The sequence below is a fragment of the Panthera uncia genome, chromosome E1 (genome assembly GCF_023721935.1).
Source record: "Panthera uncia isolate 11264 chromosome E1, Puncia_PCG_1.0, whole genome shotgun sequence".
Taxonomy (NCBI): domain Eukaryota; kingdom Metazoa; phylum Chordata; class Mammalia; order Carnivora; family Felidae; genus Panthera; species Panthera uncia.
Window position 1 is genome coordinate 8,840,294 of NC_064814.1, and position 17,335 is coordinate 8,857,628.

The 17,335-nt window shown below is 39.5% G+C and overlaps 1 protein-coding gene and 1 long non-coding RNA gene across 5 annotated transcripts in view; one reads left to right on the forward strand and one right to left on the reverse strand.

Annotated features, from left to right (window-relative positions):
* The window catches only part of LOC125927319 (uncharacterized), a 37,913-nt gene extending 30,456 nt beyond the window's left edge, over window positions 1-7,457 (forward strand). For both annotated transcript variants that reach the window (XR_007459298.1, XR_007459297.1), the window contains exon 3: window positions 7,246-7,457. This is a non-coding gene — a long non-coding RNA (uncharacterized LOC125927319). The remainder of the gene's footprint in view (window positions 1-7,245) is intronic.
* NPEPPS (aminopeptidase puromycin sensitive) overlaps window positions 1-17,335 on the reverse strand; it is a 96,007-nt gene that overhangs the window by 1,489 nt on the left and 77,183 nt on the right. For all 3 annotated transcript variants that reach the window (XM_049637485.1, XM_049637483.1, XM_049637484.1), the window contains 9 exons: window positions 15,650-15,713; window positions 13,839-13,978; window positions 11,317-11,451; window positions 9,637-9,856; window positions 5,031-5,173; window positions 4,546-4,602; window positions 1,767-1,874; window positions 1,132-1,287; window positions 792-839 (listed from right to left, as the gene is read on the reverse strand). In XM_049637485.1, the coding sequence (XP_049493442.1) occupies window positions 792-839; window positions 1,132-1,287; window positions 1,767-1,874; window positions 4,546-4,602; window positions 5,031-5,173; window positions 9,637-9,856; window positions 11,317-11,451; window positions 13,839-13,978; window positions 15,650-15,713 (1,071 nt within the window). The remainder of the gene's footprint in view (window positions 1-791; window positions 840-1,131; window positions 1,288-1,766; window positions 1,875-4,545; window positions 4,603-5,030; window positions 5,174-9,636; window positions 9,857-11,316; window positions 11,452-13,838; window positions 13,979-15,649; window positions 15,714-17,335) is intronic.

Here is a 17,335-nt window from a genome sequence, read left to right on the forward strand (position 1 = left end):
CCACAGCATACAATGTAAGTTAAATGAAGGCAGAGATCAAGTGTTTCACTGTTTTCTCAAGACCTGAAACCTTAAAATTCCAAACAATGGCTCACAGAGTGAGTGAAACAACACAACAGCCCTCAGAGCCTCCACATTCACACCTCGTAACCCCACTGCCTTCAAGAAGTAAAGGTAAAAGTGACACTTCAAAAATAACTTCACAATTAAATCCAATGGAAGGCTTAACATTAAGATTTCCCTCATCAGTGTAGATCTGTTCCTCACATGCTGAACTTTACCACTAAACTGAAGATTCTCCTTTGTAAGGGCTAAGAGGAGATTCCTTGCATAGCCATCTTGTCTCCTCGTGCACAGGACAGACCTATGAAGGTTGTTATTAGAAAGGAAAAAAAGAACCATTATCAAGGACCTACTACTCTGTTCCAGTCCCACTACATTACTTAAATAACAATCTTATCATCATTCCATTTTATGGATGAGGAGACAGGCTCACAGGGATTAAAAAACTTACTTGAAGTCCCATAGCTAACATAGGGCAGAGCACAGATTTATACTCAGATCGACTGATTCCAAGTTCCACCACGCTCCTTCAACCATATTGCAAAGCGCTCAAAGATGATTCCAACCCTAAATTCTTCAAGCATTAAAGACACAACCCAAGCTGTCTTCTTCCAAGCAAAAACAAGGATAAATACAGCATTACCCCAACATCGTATCATTACAATTTGGCTCATTAGTGTTTTTACTTACTAGATTGAAAAGTAAAAAGGAAACAGTACTTTGCTTACCTTAACCTCTCCAGCCATTTTATCAACTGCAAATCCCTCAACTGATAGCTGAAAAAACAATGGTTTAAATAGTAAATGTAACTAAAAGACGCTAGGAACAAACTTCCATTTACCCAAAAACCAAATCATTTTATATTCTCCCAACTTCAGAATATTCTAGAAGGTGCAGGATGGGTGATGGAGAAGCCCTTTAATAAAGCTAATAATTATTTAAGGAACTTTTGTGGGTTTTTTTGGAAGAAACCCTTAAAGAGCAAAGACTATAGGCCTAGTGAATCAGGGATGTCTCTAAATAACATCTATGATAGGCAAGCTACTCAAAATAAAAATCTTCACACACCTTTATTAGTCTGGATATTAAGAATCCTCCCTGGTATCGATTATAAAGTTCTTCCCAGTTGTCTTTTATAAACTTCCAAGCAGCCTTCCTTCCATGCTTGCTGCCTCCTGCCACTCCACCAATTACTGACACAGTGTCCTGTGGGCGTACCTCTTCCTAGAAATAGAGAACGAAAAGTCTACTGTACTCAAAACATCTTCTGGTGCCAGAAAGGGCAAATGCTGTTGAGGTACCCAAGTAATCACACTGAAGACCCTCATTCCTTATTTTAGGAATAACTGGCACCAGAAAGCTTCCTAAAGATCAGCCAAATTGAGAATGAGGCACTGAGACAGGTAAAAACAGGCTGCTGAATAGATGTTTGCTTGGGTTCCTACAGGATAAAGAAAGGAAGAGACAGAAAGTAGGCACAGGGGTAAGATAAGTAGGCTTGCCAGTTTATTCCTGCTTCCAACTATCCCGATTCCCACCGTTAGAGGCAGATATAGATAGAGGTCAGTAACAAAAGCCCATTCCATTTCCCCCAGACTAAGAGGAAGGGGTTAAAGCAGATCAAGAGAATATGGAGTCAAAGACAGCTGCCACAGATTGATAGGTTACAATTCCCTCTAAAAGCAGTTTTCATTGTAACTTACTGAAAGTGCAAACGTGAGGACTTTTTGAATCAATTCAGGTGAAAGAGTAGCCCCAAGGACCCTTTCAATTCGGTTTTTCTCTTCCTGCATATCTGCTTGTTTGTGAAGCTATAGTGAAAAAATACAGATCGAGATAGTTAACTGTCCCCTGGAAGTCAGACACATGCTTATATGAGCTTCTCCCCCAGTAAGGTGAAACTTCTATTCTATATTCTCATTGGCTAGGCACGCAGGGCATAAAATTAACAGAAGATAAAACTTTACAGGATGTTCAGGCACTAAATTTGTGATTTGCCATTATAGTAAGTCACTAAATGTAAGTGAGTACTATGTGAATGGCTGGTCATCAGTTCTGAGCAGTTTAAATTCAAGATCTGAGGGGTATGATGTCTGACTAATGTTCTGTGTTAAATGAACAAACTGGTGATTGCCAATACCATTGAAGGTCATCAATTTAATTTCTAATAGTCAAAAATGTATGTTAATATTAACGATGGTCTCTGATCAGTGGGATTCTGTATCATCAAATTTTTCAACTGCAAAAGCATCGCATGCTGAATGCAGGAAATTAGGAAAATGAGAAGCATAAAGAAAAAATTAAATTATTACAATACGTACATTACCAAATTGGACATCAGATCATCTTATACCTATTTTGTGACCTTTTTAAACATTTCAAATTACAGGTAAGTATTTTCTTTATACTTTTCTAGTCTCTAAATCTTCCACAGTGATTATACCGAGTCTTTTTTCCACCATCAGAAACAAAACATTACGCATACAAAAATTACAAGCATATATGAGATATCTCTCCAAGACAACTTAATCGATAGACTCTGTTGGCTTTTTTTCTCACTGAAGGTTTTACACTGACCAGTGTCCGCACACCCCATCACAGGCCCCCATTTCCTCTTCTTTTCCTTTGATTTCTTTTGAGCAGCAGTGTAGTAAAATAGATAGAAGTCAGGAGACCTGGGTTCTAGTCCTGGTTTTGTGTCTAACTAGCTGTGTGACCTTGACTAAGTCCTTAACCTCTTTGGATCTCAGTTTCCCCTTGTGTAAAATGAGTGGGGTGGAGAGATAATTTCTAAGGTCCTTTTCAGCTCCAGGACTCAAGGTCTGAACTCTGGCTTTCAAGAAGCATGGTTTTCCCCAAGGAGAACCTGTTAAACTAGTCCACTAGATGGCACCACAACACCACATTCCAAAATATACTTTGAAATCAAAGTTCTTTATTAGCGGGCCTCATTATTCCTAAATTACCAACAGAAGACAATCCTCCTCATCTCCCATCAACTGGTTTCTTGAAGAAACCTAATTTGGCCTTCATTAGAGCTCTTTCGATAGTAAATCAGAATTATAGTCAGCTCCCTTACATTAAATAGATGCCAACACTTATTAAATATACATACTAGAATAAATTCTTAAAAGTGTGCTATGACATGAAAATGTCAAGGTATCTGTCATGAAAATTTCAGAACCCCTATTTTGTTCCATACTGCTATGGAAAAGACAAAACCCACAAATATCTGATTTCATATGCAAAGAAATACAGGATTCATAGTGCACAGTTTCACAGAATATTAAGACTGAGAAGGGACCTCAATGTCATTTAATTGAAAGTTAAGTTAAACCCAAAGTATAATTTTGATATTATTAGAAAGGAAACTCTTGTACAAGATCAGTAAAGTGGCACATTTTGAGTTTCTTAAAGTTTACATTTTTCAAAATATTTTAATCATTTAAAAAATATGATTTGGGGGCGCCTGGGTGGCTCAGTCGGTTGAGCATCTGACTTCTGCTCAGGTCATGATCTCGCGGTCCCTGAGTTCGAGCCCTGTGTCGGGCTCTGTGCTGACAGCTCAGAGTCTGGAGCCTGCTTCGGATTCTGTGTCTCCCTCTCTCTCTGCCCCTCCCCTGCTCATGCTCATGCTCTCTCTCTCAAAAATAAATAAACATTAAAAAAAAAACAAACAGGATTTGTTTAAAATGAAATACTAGAAATTGGATTTGCAATTTTGATCTACTTGAGGTCAGAAAAGTGTTCTTAATCCATTAAAGATGGAAGTAGCAAAGCACATCCCATTCCTGTTCTGTTTGTTCCCACTAAGAGCAGGTCTTTAAACGAATGGGCTTTGCAGATTTGACACGTAATTTGGGTATTTAGACACATTTTGCACATTTTATTCGATGGTAATAAGTACATTCAGCTCCCCCTGTCAAGTGATTTCTTAGATTGACAACCGCATGGACAGGGACTGGAAAAGTACAGTATCTGTATTAGAGTTTAATTACATGCCAACCCTCTGGGGAAACTACAGAGGCTACGCAGGCAAGTCAATTAATTTCCTGTCCATTCATAAGAGGCACTGACATAACTCAAACCCTGGAGACACCTGATTCTCTCTCCCCTAAGCACAGACACAAACCTTTTCTTCAAAATGGGAAGGATCCTATGTAAGTTTACACAGAAGGGAAAATTTTAAGAGCTTGACTTGTTAATCAAAATGAACACTTCATTTTTTGGTTTAAGATACATAAACTTAGAAATTAAAAAAAGTGAGAACACTAGATGACTTCTGGCATTGTATTGGTAGTACACGTGAACAGACATGATATCTCTCTCCCATAGTTTCTTAATATTTGCCTGTCTGCAACATGCATATCTACATATATTTCTTTCGCCAGGACTTTTTTTTTTTTTTAACCACTTAAAGCTTGTACTGTGTCAATCCAAGTTTAACAGCAGAAGATGGAAACCCTTTCCGAATGTACTCACCTTTAGCATAATGTCTAAGGTAGTGCCATCACCATGCTTCAAAACGGTCAGATAAACCTACAAGAGAATACAGGAACGACAAAGAAGGCATCTGATTAACTGTATCTTGTTCCAAATATTCTAATGTTAAGGCAGAAAGCAAGTCAACACGATTGTACACAGCTGTGTGTGGATGTTACGTACAAACTGTGCGACAAAGAGCTTCGGAGCCCATACTGAAAACCAGACAGGGAGACGGCATGCACACCGGCTCTCTCAGGGGAATGTGCACAGATAATCAGCTTTAAGCACAGTGTAGTCTGAGAAACTTGAAACAAACGAGAAGCTGGCTACAAACCACCTAAATGGCACATATTAACACAGAGTCAGACACAATGTGTGGGTCAGTGTCTAGGTCATTTCTGGTTACCATTAAATACATCCCACACTGTGTGCAGAATGATGCAGTCACCTAGAAATCAAGGTTATTTATCATGAAAACCTACAGGACTCCTCAGATCAGCGGAGAGAATCTGTTTCCCTTCCACGTGGTCCTTAAATCGACGGCGGGCTTCTTCTAATGTTGCCTTATGTCCTGCTTTTCCTAGTTTGCCCAGAACCAAGCCCCTCAGGAGTGCATCTAGATGACCTGATTAAGAAGTAAAAGAGACACAACACTGCTTAAAAATCCCATTTTCACAAATATGCTACTTGGATATCTTATACCATGTCTGCCATCTTGAACAAACACAATCAATTACCCTAGTACTTGAGAGGACACTGATTTATACTGTTCAAATCACAAGAGTGAAATGAAGTGCTAATAAACACACTAGACAAGCAAATGAATTTGCTGACTTTGTCTACAAATGCCAATGATCTGAATTGACTAAATGTTCACTCCATCTAGGTAATTACATTGCTAAGGATTATATGTGAAAGAAACAGGCTTAGATCATGCAGTTTTGACCCAAGATTCAGAAAAAAGGCCACATACTGAACTAGTACGCTGTGTATAACCAATTGAAATCTGAGATTTTTAAAAATCGAAATCTGATGGATCGGTTTACTCCAATAAGCACATAAAGAGATGTTCAACTTTGGTCATTAGGGAAACGCAAATCAAAACCACTATGAGATCTGCTTCACACCCACCAGGATGACTAAAAAAGACAGACAATAACAAGCACTGTCAAGGACGCGGAGATGTTAGAACCCTCATATGCTGCTGGCGGGAACATAAAATGTTGTGACCACTTGGAAAAACAGTCTGGCAATTCCTAGAGAGGTTAAACATGGGGTTACCGTATGATCCGGCAAGTCCACGCAATAGAAACGGAGGTGTTACGTCCACAAAAATTTGTACACACATGTTCACAGCAGCATTCACAACTGTCGAAAAGTAGAAACCATCCAAACACCCACCAAGTGATGAAAACACAAAATGTGGTACATCCATACAGCAGAATACTATTCAGCTATAAGAGGATGCGGTACTGACAGACACTGCAACACGGATGAACCTTAGCAACATTGTGCTAAGTGAAAAAAGTGAGACACAAAAGGCTACACGGGGTATGATTCCATTTACAGGAAGTGCCCAGAGTAGGCAAATCCATAGAGACAGACAGCAGATTAGTGGTTACCAGGGATCGGGATTGCCAGGGGATGGGGAGTGACTGCCATGGGTATGGAGTTTCTTTTGAGGCTAAAGAAGTTATTCTGGAATTGGATGGTGGTGACGGGTGTGCAATGCTGTGAACAAACTAAAAAAGACTGAGTTGTATACTTTAAAAGGTACATTTTATTATATACTATGTCTTAAAAAAAAAAAAAGTTAACACTAGCAATGATGGATTGCAATACCAAAACAGCTAAGTTGTGGTACATACAATGAAATACCACTAAGCAATAAAATGGAATGAACACCCTGGATGTATCTCTAGCACATTATATTGAAAGAAGCCAGATGTAAGAGCAGGAAAAATATATTAGGATTCCATTTACATAAAGTTCTAGAAGAGATAATATTAATCTAGGGTGAAAAAAGGCAGAATAGTGTTAGCCTGGAGGGGATGGATAGGGGAACCGGCCTGGCAAGGACTGACTGGGAAGAGGCCCGAGGCAACCTCTTCAGTGTATTTTTTGTCAAAAGTCGCTGAGTTGTAACATTAAATTTTTTTTTAATGTTTATTTATTTTGGAGAGAGCAGGGGAGGGGCAGAGAGAAAGAGAGAGAGAGAGAGAGAGAGAGAGAGGGAGAGAATGAATGAATATCCGGAGCAGGCTCCAGGCTCTGAGCTGTCAGGACAGATCCCGACCCAGTGCTCGAACCTGAGCTGAAGCTGGATGCCTAACTGACTGAGCTACCAAGGCACCCCAAGAAATGTAACATTGAATGGTGCATTTTGCTACATTTAAATTATAACTCAGTAAAAAAATAAGTCCAAGAAAACAATAGGAGATCAATACATAACACAACAGGACACTAGTGAGGTTCTTAGAAGAACCAATTTGTAATTCTGACTCTGGTACTCACTTGCTGTGTGACACAAGGGAATGTTTTATTATTTTGCTGTTTGATTCTTCTATCTATAAAACTAGAAAACTAAAGATATTCTCCCTATTTCATTAAGGTGTTTTTGAGCCGTGAAAGAGAAGTACAACATCCACCAGTCTGCGTGGATCTGACCCCACACACCCTCTCATGTTTTGTTTCTAGGGCTCTGTGCTCCTGTCTAAAGCACACTCCTCCGTTGGGTCCCGACTCCTCTCCATCGCTTGGCCATCGCTCCAGGAATTAGCCCCCGTCTCTTTCACATCACGGATTTTTCTATTACTACTCTAGCATTGTCATCAGCACAAAAACATGTTACAAAATCTCCCTCTTTATTAAAAAAAATATATATATGCCTCCACTGACTCTACATCTCTCCCCAGACTATCCCCTTTTCTCTGATTGCCTTTTCAGCAAAAACTCCTTGAAGAAGTTGTCTGAATGTGGGGTGCCTGGGGGGTGGCTCAGTCGGTTAAGCGTCTGACTTCGGCTCGGGTCGTATCTCACGGTTCTTGAGTTCAAGCCCCACATCCAGCTCTGTGCTGACAGCTCAGAGCCTGGAGCCTGCTTCCGATTCTGTGTCTCCCTCTCTCTTTCTGCCCCTCCCTTGCTCATGCTCTGTCTCTCTCTCCCAAAAATAAACATTAAAAATTAAAAAAAAAAAGTTGTCTGAATGTGCCCTTTGCTTACCCCCTCCCGCTCTGGAGGACCACTAGTGCTCTCCACCGCTCCACAGAACTTGCTGATGGCCTCACCAACCCCCTTCATCTCGCCGGACTCAGAGCACCAGCCGTCACAGTGGGTAACGCTCCTTCTGCACTGCTTCTTAAGACGTCTGGAACATCTCCTCCCTCCTGACTCTCCCACCTCAGTGGCCAGTCTCCCTTGCGGACTCCTCGTCTTCCACTCAATCTCCAAATCTTGGCCTGGCATCGGACCTAGCCCTCAGACCTCTTTTGTCCGCCTACACTCAGGCCCTGCGTGATCTCGTCCAGTCTCGTGGCTGTAAACACCATCTACACACTAAATGCATTTATTCAGCCTAGACCTCTAGGCTTGACTCTCCACCTGGATGTCTAAGTTGACGTGTCCAACACCCAGCTCCTGATTCCCTCTGTTCCCAGCCCACTTCTACGGCCATCCTGTTCTGTATCTGGCAAGGTCACCCCTCCGGTCCTCAGGCCAGAATGTGGTGGCTCCTCCTCCTTCCCCTTGCAGTCAGTCCACCACCAAATAGGTTCAGTTCTACCTTCAAAACACGCCCAGAATCTGCCACCTGCAAGTGTAAGCTGCACCCGGCACCTCAACTGGATTACTCGAACAGCTCTGTAAGGTCTCCCTGCTCCTGTCTCTTGCCTCTCCACTCGTCTGGGTCCCACACAGCTGAGTACGTCAAGTCACGTTCTTGTGCATCAGCTCTCAAGTCACTTTCTCATATCACTAACTGTGAAAGTCGAAAATGTACTAGGTCCCACAGGTCCTATAGGAGCTGCACCGCTTCCCACTCTGTCCCCCTCACTTACTCCGTCCTGATGTAACTAGCCTCCTTGTTATTCCTCGAACAACCCAAGCCTGCTCCTGCTGCAGATCTCCTGCACTGGCTGTTCCCTGTCTGGACCATTTCCCTCTAGATGGCCTCACAGCTCTCTCTCAGGTCTCTGCTTATGCTCATATTATCACTTCATCATGAGTGACTGTTGCCCTGACCAGGCTAGGGTGTACCGGCCTACCACTCTTTATCTACCTTACCTAACTTTATTTTTCTTCATGATACTCGTTGCCACCTAAATTATCGTATGTTCAATGGTTTGCTGTGTCTCCCACTAGAATGTAAGCCACATAGGGCAAAGCTTTCTTCACTGCTGTACCACCAGCTCCCAGAATAGTACCTGGTATTTACTAGGCGCATAAATATTTGTTGAATCCACAAGGGGAAAACATAGAGCTCTAGGTAATTGTTACTGTTGTTCTTATTGCAAAAGACTCTGAGATCAAGACTGCCAGGATGAAATACCACCTTTAGTTATTTGCAGATGGTAGAAAACAATTATATATAAAACCACAAGATCACCATTCCCAACATATGATGACGGCAAAAGAGTAAATATACAATTATGGAAATAATCAGAGGAGAGAACACATGTAGAATGTCAGTAACTTCCTTAATTCACTTACTGTCTCTCGGTATCCTTCCGAGTTGTACACATAAGGTGCCTGATAGTTATGGCAATAATAAATAAAATCATCTAAAATTCCCTTTAGCTTTTCTTGACTACAGACAGGCTTTTGGAACGCTGTAAAAGGCCTCTATTTCCACCATTTGTGTTGTTTACGAATCGTATTTAACAGTGAATACACATGACCACCACTGTTTTTAGGTTGGTGACCCATGTAACTTCACCAATAAACTTAAAAGACCTAAGATTTAATTTCTGGGGAGCTGAAAACATAGTAACACCCAACAGATACCACGATACTACCGGTACTGTTAACCACAGGTGAGTAAAAAGGGTCCAATTCCTCATCAATTCTTTCCCCATTCCGTGCATCCATTACCTTCTCCAGGTTTGGGGTCCCAGCCTAGTCTCTCCCCTATGGGTGAAAAGACATCTTTCACAAACTCCTGGATTTCCTCATAGAAGTCTGTGTGGGACAAGAGAGTTGAGAGAATCCCCAGGTTACAGCTCAGGTCGCTCCATACAGTATAATTGGGCTCATTCACAAAAGCCTCCATGACTTTTAGAACCTCTACAGTGCTAATGATTCCAGCTCGAGCCTGGGATAGGAAAAAACATAAATTAATCTAGTCTTCAGACAAAAACAAAACAAAGAAACACAAGCATGCATTTTCAGCATTATCTACTGCTAGTCAGTCATTTCTTTGGTTGAAAGAACACAGGGGATTATGAGAATAAACCTCCTATCATGACAATATCCCTTATTTACTTTTTGTTATTTGTGACAGAGCAACTTAGGTACACTTTGTTTGGTGACAGGTGGTATAGCTACACTTGTGGTGAGCACGGCATGAGGCACGGACACGTGGAATCACTATGCTGTCCACCTGAAACTGATGTAACACTGTGCATCAACTATACTTCAATGAGAAAGAAAGCAAGGGAAAAAAAAGAAAGCAAGAAGGAGAGCCGTTAATTTCCTATTTCTATCCAGTGTCTGGGGCCTTGGCTTTGTTTTTATTTTTAAAATTCTCATACTTTCAGAAAAGACACAACAATAGTTAGGGCTTTGGTTTTTGACAGAGGCTCTTTCAAAGCTGGACCTGCCAACTGTGTCAACTTCAGTCTGTCCTTTACTCATTTGTGAAAGAAGGCAAACTGGAAGGCCTTTCAGAATTAACTAACAGAGCTAGGAAAAGGAACTCGTGTTACAGCAGCCAACTGCATAAATACACCACTCTCCTGGGACAGGTCTCTCTCAGCAATGAGATCAGCAGATGTGAGGTTTTGTGCATCAGTGCTAATCTGTGTTTATACAAAGGAGGAATCCAAAACCAGTTACTGAAGAAGGCAGGGAAAACTCAAGTCCACTTTAAAGGAATAGTAGGAGGAATCTGACAATTTTATCACAGACATCTGGAAATTATCTAACCTATGTCGGAGTCATAAAGATAATACTACTAATTGCTGATTTAAATCCTTTCTGGAACAAAGCCAAAAGAAATATAATCCTTTTTTTTTTTTTTAAAGTAGGCTCCACGCCCAATGTGGGGCTTGAACTCATGACCCTGAGATCAAGAGTCGGATGCTCTCCTGACGCAGCCGCCCAGATACCCCACATAAATATAATTCTAAAGCTAATGGACTATTATTTGAGTAGTAATGGAATGTTAAAAAATTCTAGATGTTTCCAGCCAAGTACAATCACTATTTTAGAAAAATATAAATTATTCTGAATTATTAAAAAAAAACAAACATCAATAGGGAAATTTCTTCAAGGCTCATACCTATTTCTACCGAAAAGAACTTTTGCCTTACGAAGGATAGTTTTCATTGCAAAAAGCTGGCTTAGGAGTAGTGACATGGGATTTGTTTCTGGTAAATTATATAGGTTCAATCTTGTCATGTTAATTAATAATTAGTCATTTGTTCTAGTCCCAAAAGGTGTTCAACCTTCAGGAAGAGCCATATTCTTCTAATTATGTTTCAGTCAGATACTCCAGGAAAAACAAAATCCTTTAATCAACAAAATCCATTATACTACTTGAGAGAGGCTCACCAAGGAGAAGAGGTCATTTTGTAATCCAAGTCGATCCACAGGGGGCAGAGAAAGGTCACGAATGCCGGGTAATAAACTTTCCAGCATGGCTGAGCTGTACTGGGTCCGATAAAACCCAACTGTTCCCAGGTTTAACTGAAAAGATACCCAATGGACATTATTAATTAAACAGTTCCATTTGTTTTGTTTGTTAATTTTTAATTTTAGTGTTTATTTGAGAGCGAGAGCACAAGCAGGGGAGGGGCAGAGAGAGGGAGACAGAGAGAGAGAGAGAGAGGGAGATACAGAATCTGAAGCAGACTCCAGGCTCTGAGCTGTCAGCACAGAGCCCAACGCAGGGCTTGAACTCATGAACCATGAGATCATGACCTGAGCCGAAGTCGGAGACTTAACTGACTGAGCCACCCAGGCGCCACATCCATTTGTTTTTTAAAGCAGTCTTTTGCAGGTGTGAAAGGAGTTTTGCTTTCAGTATATCTGAGTGAAAACAACAAAGATCACATATGCAGGCAGGGATTAAAATGAAACAACACATAAAGATAGAAAGCGGTTGTCAAAGATGAAAACAGGTGAATGAAAGAAAACAGAAACTTGACATAGTGGGGGACAAAGTGAGAGACAGTAGGAAGGATATGGTTGGGAGGGAGGGAATCACACGGATCGGTTTCTGTCTACTCTCGGTGGATGGTTTTAAGTTCACAGAAAATATTTACTATATGTAAGAACACGGGAACAGTGGAATCTCTGAGGAAGACTAAACCTTTACAAAAAGACTCATCTACTCAGCCCACAGTCTCACCAGAATAGCAATGCTCAGGTCCTAGATTTTAAAGAATTGCATGGACCTTAAAGGTAATTTCATATAATTTGTGGAGTGAGATAATCACGGACTGTTATTCTCTGTAGGCTAATGACCGACAGGCAAAAATATTTTTGATAATATTTATATACCAAATACCTTAAAGGTAAAATAAGGTAGAAGATACAAGTACTTCACTATTTATGTTTTTACTTTTACTACTTACATGTAAGTATTTTTTTAATTTTATTTATTTATTTTGAAAGAAAGAGAGAGTGAGCATGAGCAGGGAAGGAGGGGCAGAGAGAGAGAGGTGGAGAGAGCATCCCAAGCAGCCTCCACACTCAGCACAGAGCCTGATGCAGGACCGATCCCAGAACCATGAGATCATGACCTAAGCTGAAACCAAGAGTTGGATGCTTAACTGACTGAGTCACCCAGGTACCCCTGTGAGTATTTTTTTTAAATCACCTCACGATAATACAATTGCTATTTTATTGATTCCCTCTACCTTTTACTGCAGGAATAATACCTTTATTTACCCAGTTACAATCACAGCATACATAGGTTTTTCTCATTTATAAGAAAAATTTCATATAGCTACATAATCTTCCAGATGTAATTTCAAATGGTAACACAGTATTCTACTGAGTATGTATATGTGTGTATCTATCTGTATTTTTAAAGTTTTTATTTATTTATAATTTATAATTATTTATTTATTTATTTATTTTTATAATTTTTTAAATGTTTATTTTTTGAGAGAGAGAGAGACAGAGTGTGAGCGGGTGAGGGTCAGAGAGAGAAGGAGACATAGAATCCAGAGCAGGCTCCAGGCTGTCAGCACAGAGCTCAATGTGGGGCTCAAACTCACAAACTGTGAGGATCATGACCTAAGCCGAAGTCAGCCGCTTAACCGACTGAGCCACCCAGGCACCTCTTAAAGATTTTATTTTTATGTAATCTCTATACCCAATGTGGGGTGTGAACTCAACCCTGAGATCAAGAGTCTCACACTCTTCTGACGGGAGCCAGCTAGGCACCCCTCCACTGAGTATATTTTTAAAAAATCATATATGTGTATGTGTATACACACACACACACACACACACACACACATATACATATACAAAAGTCTGAGATAATGTATAATTCCTATTAGGAACCTATAATTGGGAGAAAAGTTTATAGTAGATACTTTTATTACGAATGGTACAGAGTACAGAATAATGGGAAATAATCTTTACCAACTGTTATTTTTATGAAATGATTTTAAAACACCAGTTACAGGAATTTCACATTTCAGTGACACAAACTCATTATTACATGTGTGGCCTCGCTTGACGATAGCTGTGCATACACAATGACAGCACATCGTGGAGGTTAACATCTTGTTACAATGACAGCGCAGTTGGAAGTTGCAAGACCACAGACCTTTTGATTAATGTGACTTTACACATAATCTACTATTTTTTCCCCTTTGATCATATCCCTTTTTATCTGCTTATGTACCACTCCCTTACCTAAGGGAAGACATCAGATAATATTATTTGAAAATTGGCCCTAAATTTCACACAGGACAGTTTAGTAATGTTTTTTGTCTTTGCAAGTCCTCATCTAAACTAAAGCAGAATTTACAGCCAGCCATAAAATGTATAAAGGAAGTGAGAGAAATCAATTCATTTAGGTAAGATAAAAATGGCTAGGCCATTTATGGACTCACCTTTACCCACTGGTCTGGTTTGACATTTTTCAAAACCACATTCATCTCTGGCTTGTCCATCAGAATTTTCAGTTTGGCATGGTTGGGGTCTTCACTAGTAGAGATTGTGATGGGAACCATCCACTGGGGACAGTCTTCTCCTTAAGCAACAGAAGAACAAATAGAAAACTTGAAAAATAATTTGTCATGGGAAGAAATAGAAGGTAAGGTGGAGAGAGAGGACTGGTATCTTACATATGAGCTTGAGTCTGTTAAGCCAATAGCTCATTTTCAATGGTACATAAACTCTTCCATAACCTGAATAATACTAGTATAAAGGAAGAGAGAATTTATTAACAAAAATCACAATAGCCTAAAAGAGAAAAGGAGAACAGTTTATTTAGTGTTTCTTAATTAAAATTCGTGTTAAATTAAAACACAGTGATTTTAATTTAATCATTTCCCTTTATAGAGTAACAGAGACAGTAATAATTTTACTGTAAAAGAAATTTCAAGTAGGTCAAAGTCTTCATATAGCATTTAAAAACATTCTAAGGTGCAGTCCTTAACAAGTATACGTAGTGAAGGGTTGACTTAATTTCTTAGACAGGATACATCCTAGAACTGACGGATTCCATCACTAAAAAGTCATAGCTAAAACTCAAAGCTTTTGCAAGGCAGATAACATACCTGTCTTTTAGGGATCCGACAGAAAAACAGACTTTGAATTAAGATGCCAAACAGAAGAGAGTCCTTTGCCCATTGCCCAGTACATTTAACTATAGTTACATTTAACTATTTTACTAAGTTATCTAGTTTTGTGCTATCAGGTTAAACCACAAATTAAAATTTCCTAACAATGGGACATTTCAGGTTTTAATACTGCCTATACTGGTCAGTCACAGAGTATTTGAAAAAAACTGCAAAACCTTTCAGTCCTAAGATGCAGATTGTGGGTATGAGGCAGAAAACAGAAACTGTGACCCTTAGGGATTTATTTTAGATAATAACCTTGTCATCTGACTTGTCAGACAGCTTTACTTAAAAAGTAATTCCAAATGCTAAGGAAGGTTAAGGATGAAAGGGTATATACCTCTTAACCCTAGTAGAGTGTGCCCTATTTTGGAACATGAAAAGGATAGGTGATTCTGATATACACCTCCCCCCACTAAGAATTGTTTTAAAGGAGGTGAGAAAGGTACTTTTAATTTCCTGAGCAAAAGAATCTAATGACCTGTAGAAATAATTTGAAAAGCCAGAGTCGAGTGGTAGTTAAGGGTATAAACTCATGGAATCCAACTATTTTGTCTGAATTCCTACTCTTTAACTCATCAGATAGGTGACCTTGGGCAATTTAACTAACCCAGCTATGCCTCAGCTCCTTCATTTGTAGAAAGGAAATAATACTACCTACCCAGTAGGGTTGCTGAAACTATAAAATAAGGGTCAGTGATACTGCTTTAGCACAGTAAATGGTACATGATAACTCTAAATAATCTTTGTGCTTTATTTACTTGTTTACTTACTTAGTATGCCCAAGAATTAAAAAGAAGACAAAGAATTAGCCACCCACACAAATGTGCAGCAAGATTCTTGTAAGGATAGAGACATGGAATTTCAAAAAACTGAAGAATATCAAAACACCACAAATACCTCATGAATCTCCTCTTTTGATTTCCTAGATTTCATTTGTATTTTATTACCATTTCCTTGTTTTTATTTAATCCTATCAAAAATACTAAAAAATATGTAATTACTTCCTGTTAATTGGAACACTACTGGAATGGTGTCCACATTCACTCATCAGCTCCCGCTTACAGCCATTTGCTTACCAGCATATGGTCCACTGGCACAGAACTTTCTTTGGGACAACCTCAATAATCTGTCATCTTCTACCTAAGAAAGCATAAACAAAGGCTATTAATAGTAGTATCAACACTTTTTTTTCCCCTTCTTTTTGGAGGGGCCAACACTTCTGTGACAAAGTAGAAGGTGAAACCAGTACAGCCAAATGTCTCATGAGAACACAAAGTGCAACAGTGAGGAAGAGGACCATAGTATAGAATGGGAGAAAAGGCGCTGTTTCTCATTTAGGCCCCAAAATAACAAGCCTCTAAATAAAAGGCCATGTTCTATGTAATACGGCCCCTCAGAAGGGTTATGTATACAGACAAGAACTTTAAAATGTTACCATTTTCACAAGGATACATAACAATAAATAATACTGCAGCCAGTTGTTTTAATCTTTATAGAGGGAGGTTATGTCTTTAGACTCTTAAGCTTCTAAAAAGTGGCAACCTTACATTAGCACATGGACTCAACGTTCAGAATTCAAAGGTTTAGAGTGACTGGTAAACATGAAAGAGGCACACATTTTGTTTCAAAGGATGAGCTTTGCAATGAAGCACAAAAAAAGCGGTGGGGGAAAACTGCAAAAACAATTTAAAAAAACCGAAGTGCATATTAAAAAAAAAAAAAAAACTTAGCAAATATGCAATGGTTTGCTTTACTTATCATTTGTTAATACGTCCTAGAACATTTTAAATAACATAATATATAACAGATTAGTATCACCCAAATTCAATGTCAAATTAGGCCAATGACCTTTATGGATAAACTGACTACACAAGACAGAATTGAAAAGCTAAAAAATTTGAGTAAAGAAGCAATGACTGGGGGCGCCTGGGTAGCTCAGTCCTGCTGGGAAGACAACTCATTCTGAGGTACAACTCTCTGAATTCAGGTAACAGTTCAACTAATAATAGTGCAATTCTGATCAGAATCCCATTGCCACCCAACCAACATTAAAACTAATTTTAGGGGCACCAGGCTGGTTCAGATGGTGCAGCATGTGACTCTTGGTCTTGGGGTTGTGGATTCGCGCGCCACACCGGGTGTAGAGATTACTTAAAAAATAAATCTTAAGTGGTGCCGGGGTGGCTCAGTTGCTTGAGCGTCCGACTCTTGGTATCAGCTCTGGTTATGATCTCATGGTTGTGAGATTGAGCCCTGGGTTGGGCTCTGTGCTGAGCATGGAGCTTGCTTGGGATTCTCTCTCCCTCTGTCCCTCCCCCGCTCATGCTCTCTTTCAAAATAAATAAATAAGCATTTAAAAATAAATGAATAAAATATTTTAAAAAGTGCTGATGTTTAAGAATGACATTATAAATGGGTGTTGAATTTTCACAAATGCTTTTCCTGCATCTTATTGGAGTGATTATGTGGTTCTCCTACCTATATTCTGTTAGTGTAGTGTTTATGAATCAAAATACTGATAGTTTTTTTTAATGTTATATCAACTTTGCAGTCCTAGGATAAACCTGACTTGGTCATTTTAGAATTCTATCAAGGGGCACCTGGTTGGCTCAGCTGGAAGAGCATGCAACTAGTGACCTCAAAATCATGAGTTCAAGCCCTATGTTGGGTGTAGAGATTACTTAAATAAACTTAAAAAAATGAGTTATATCAACAAGTTTACAGTGTTTTCCTTGGGGACAGTAAGAGTAGACAACATTTTG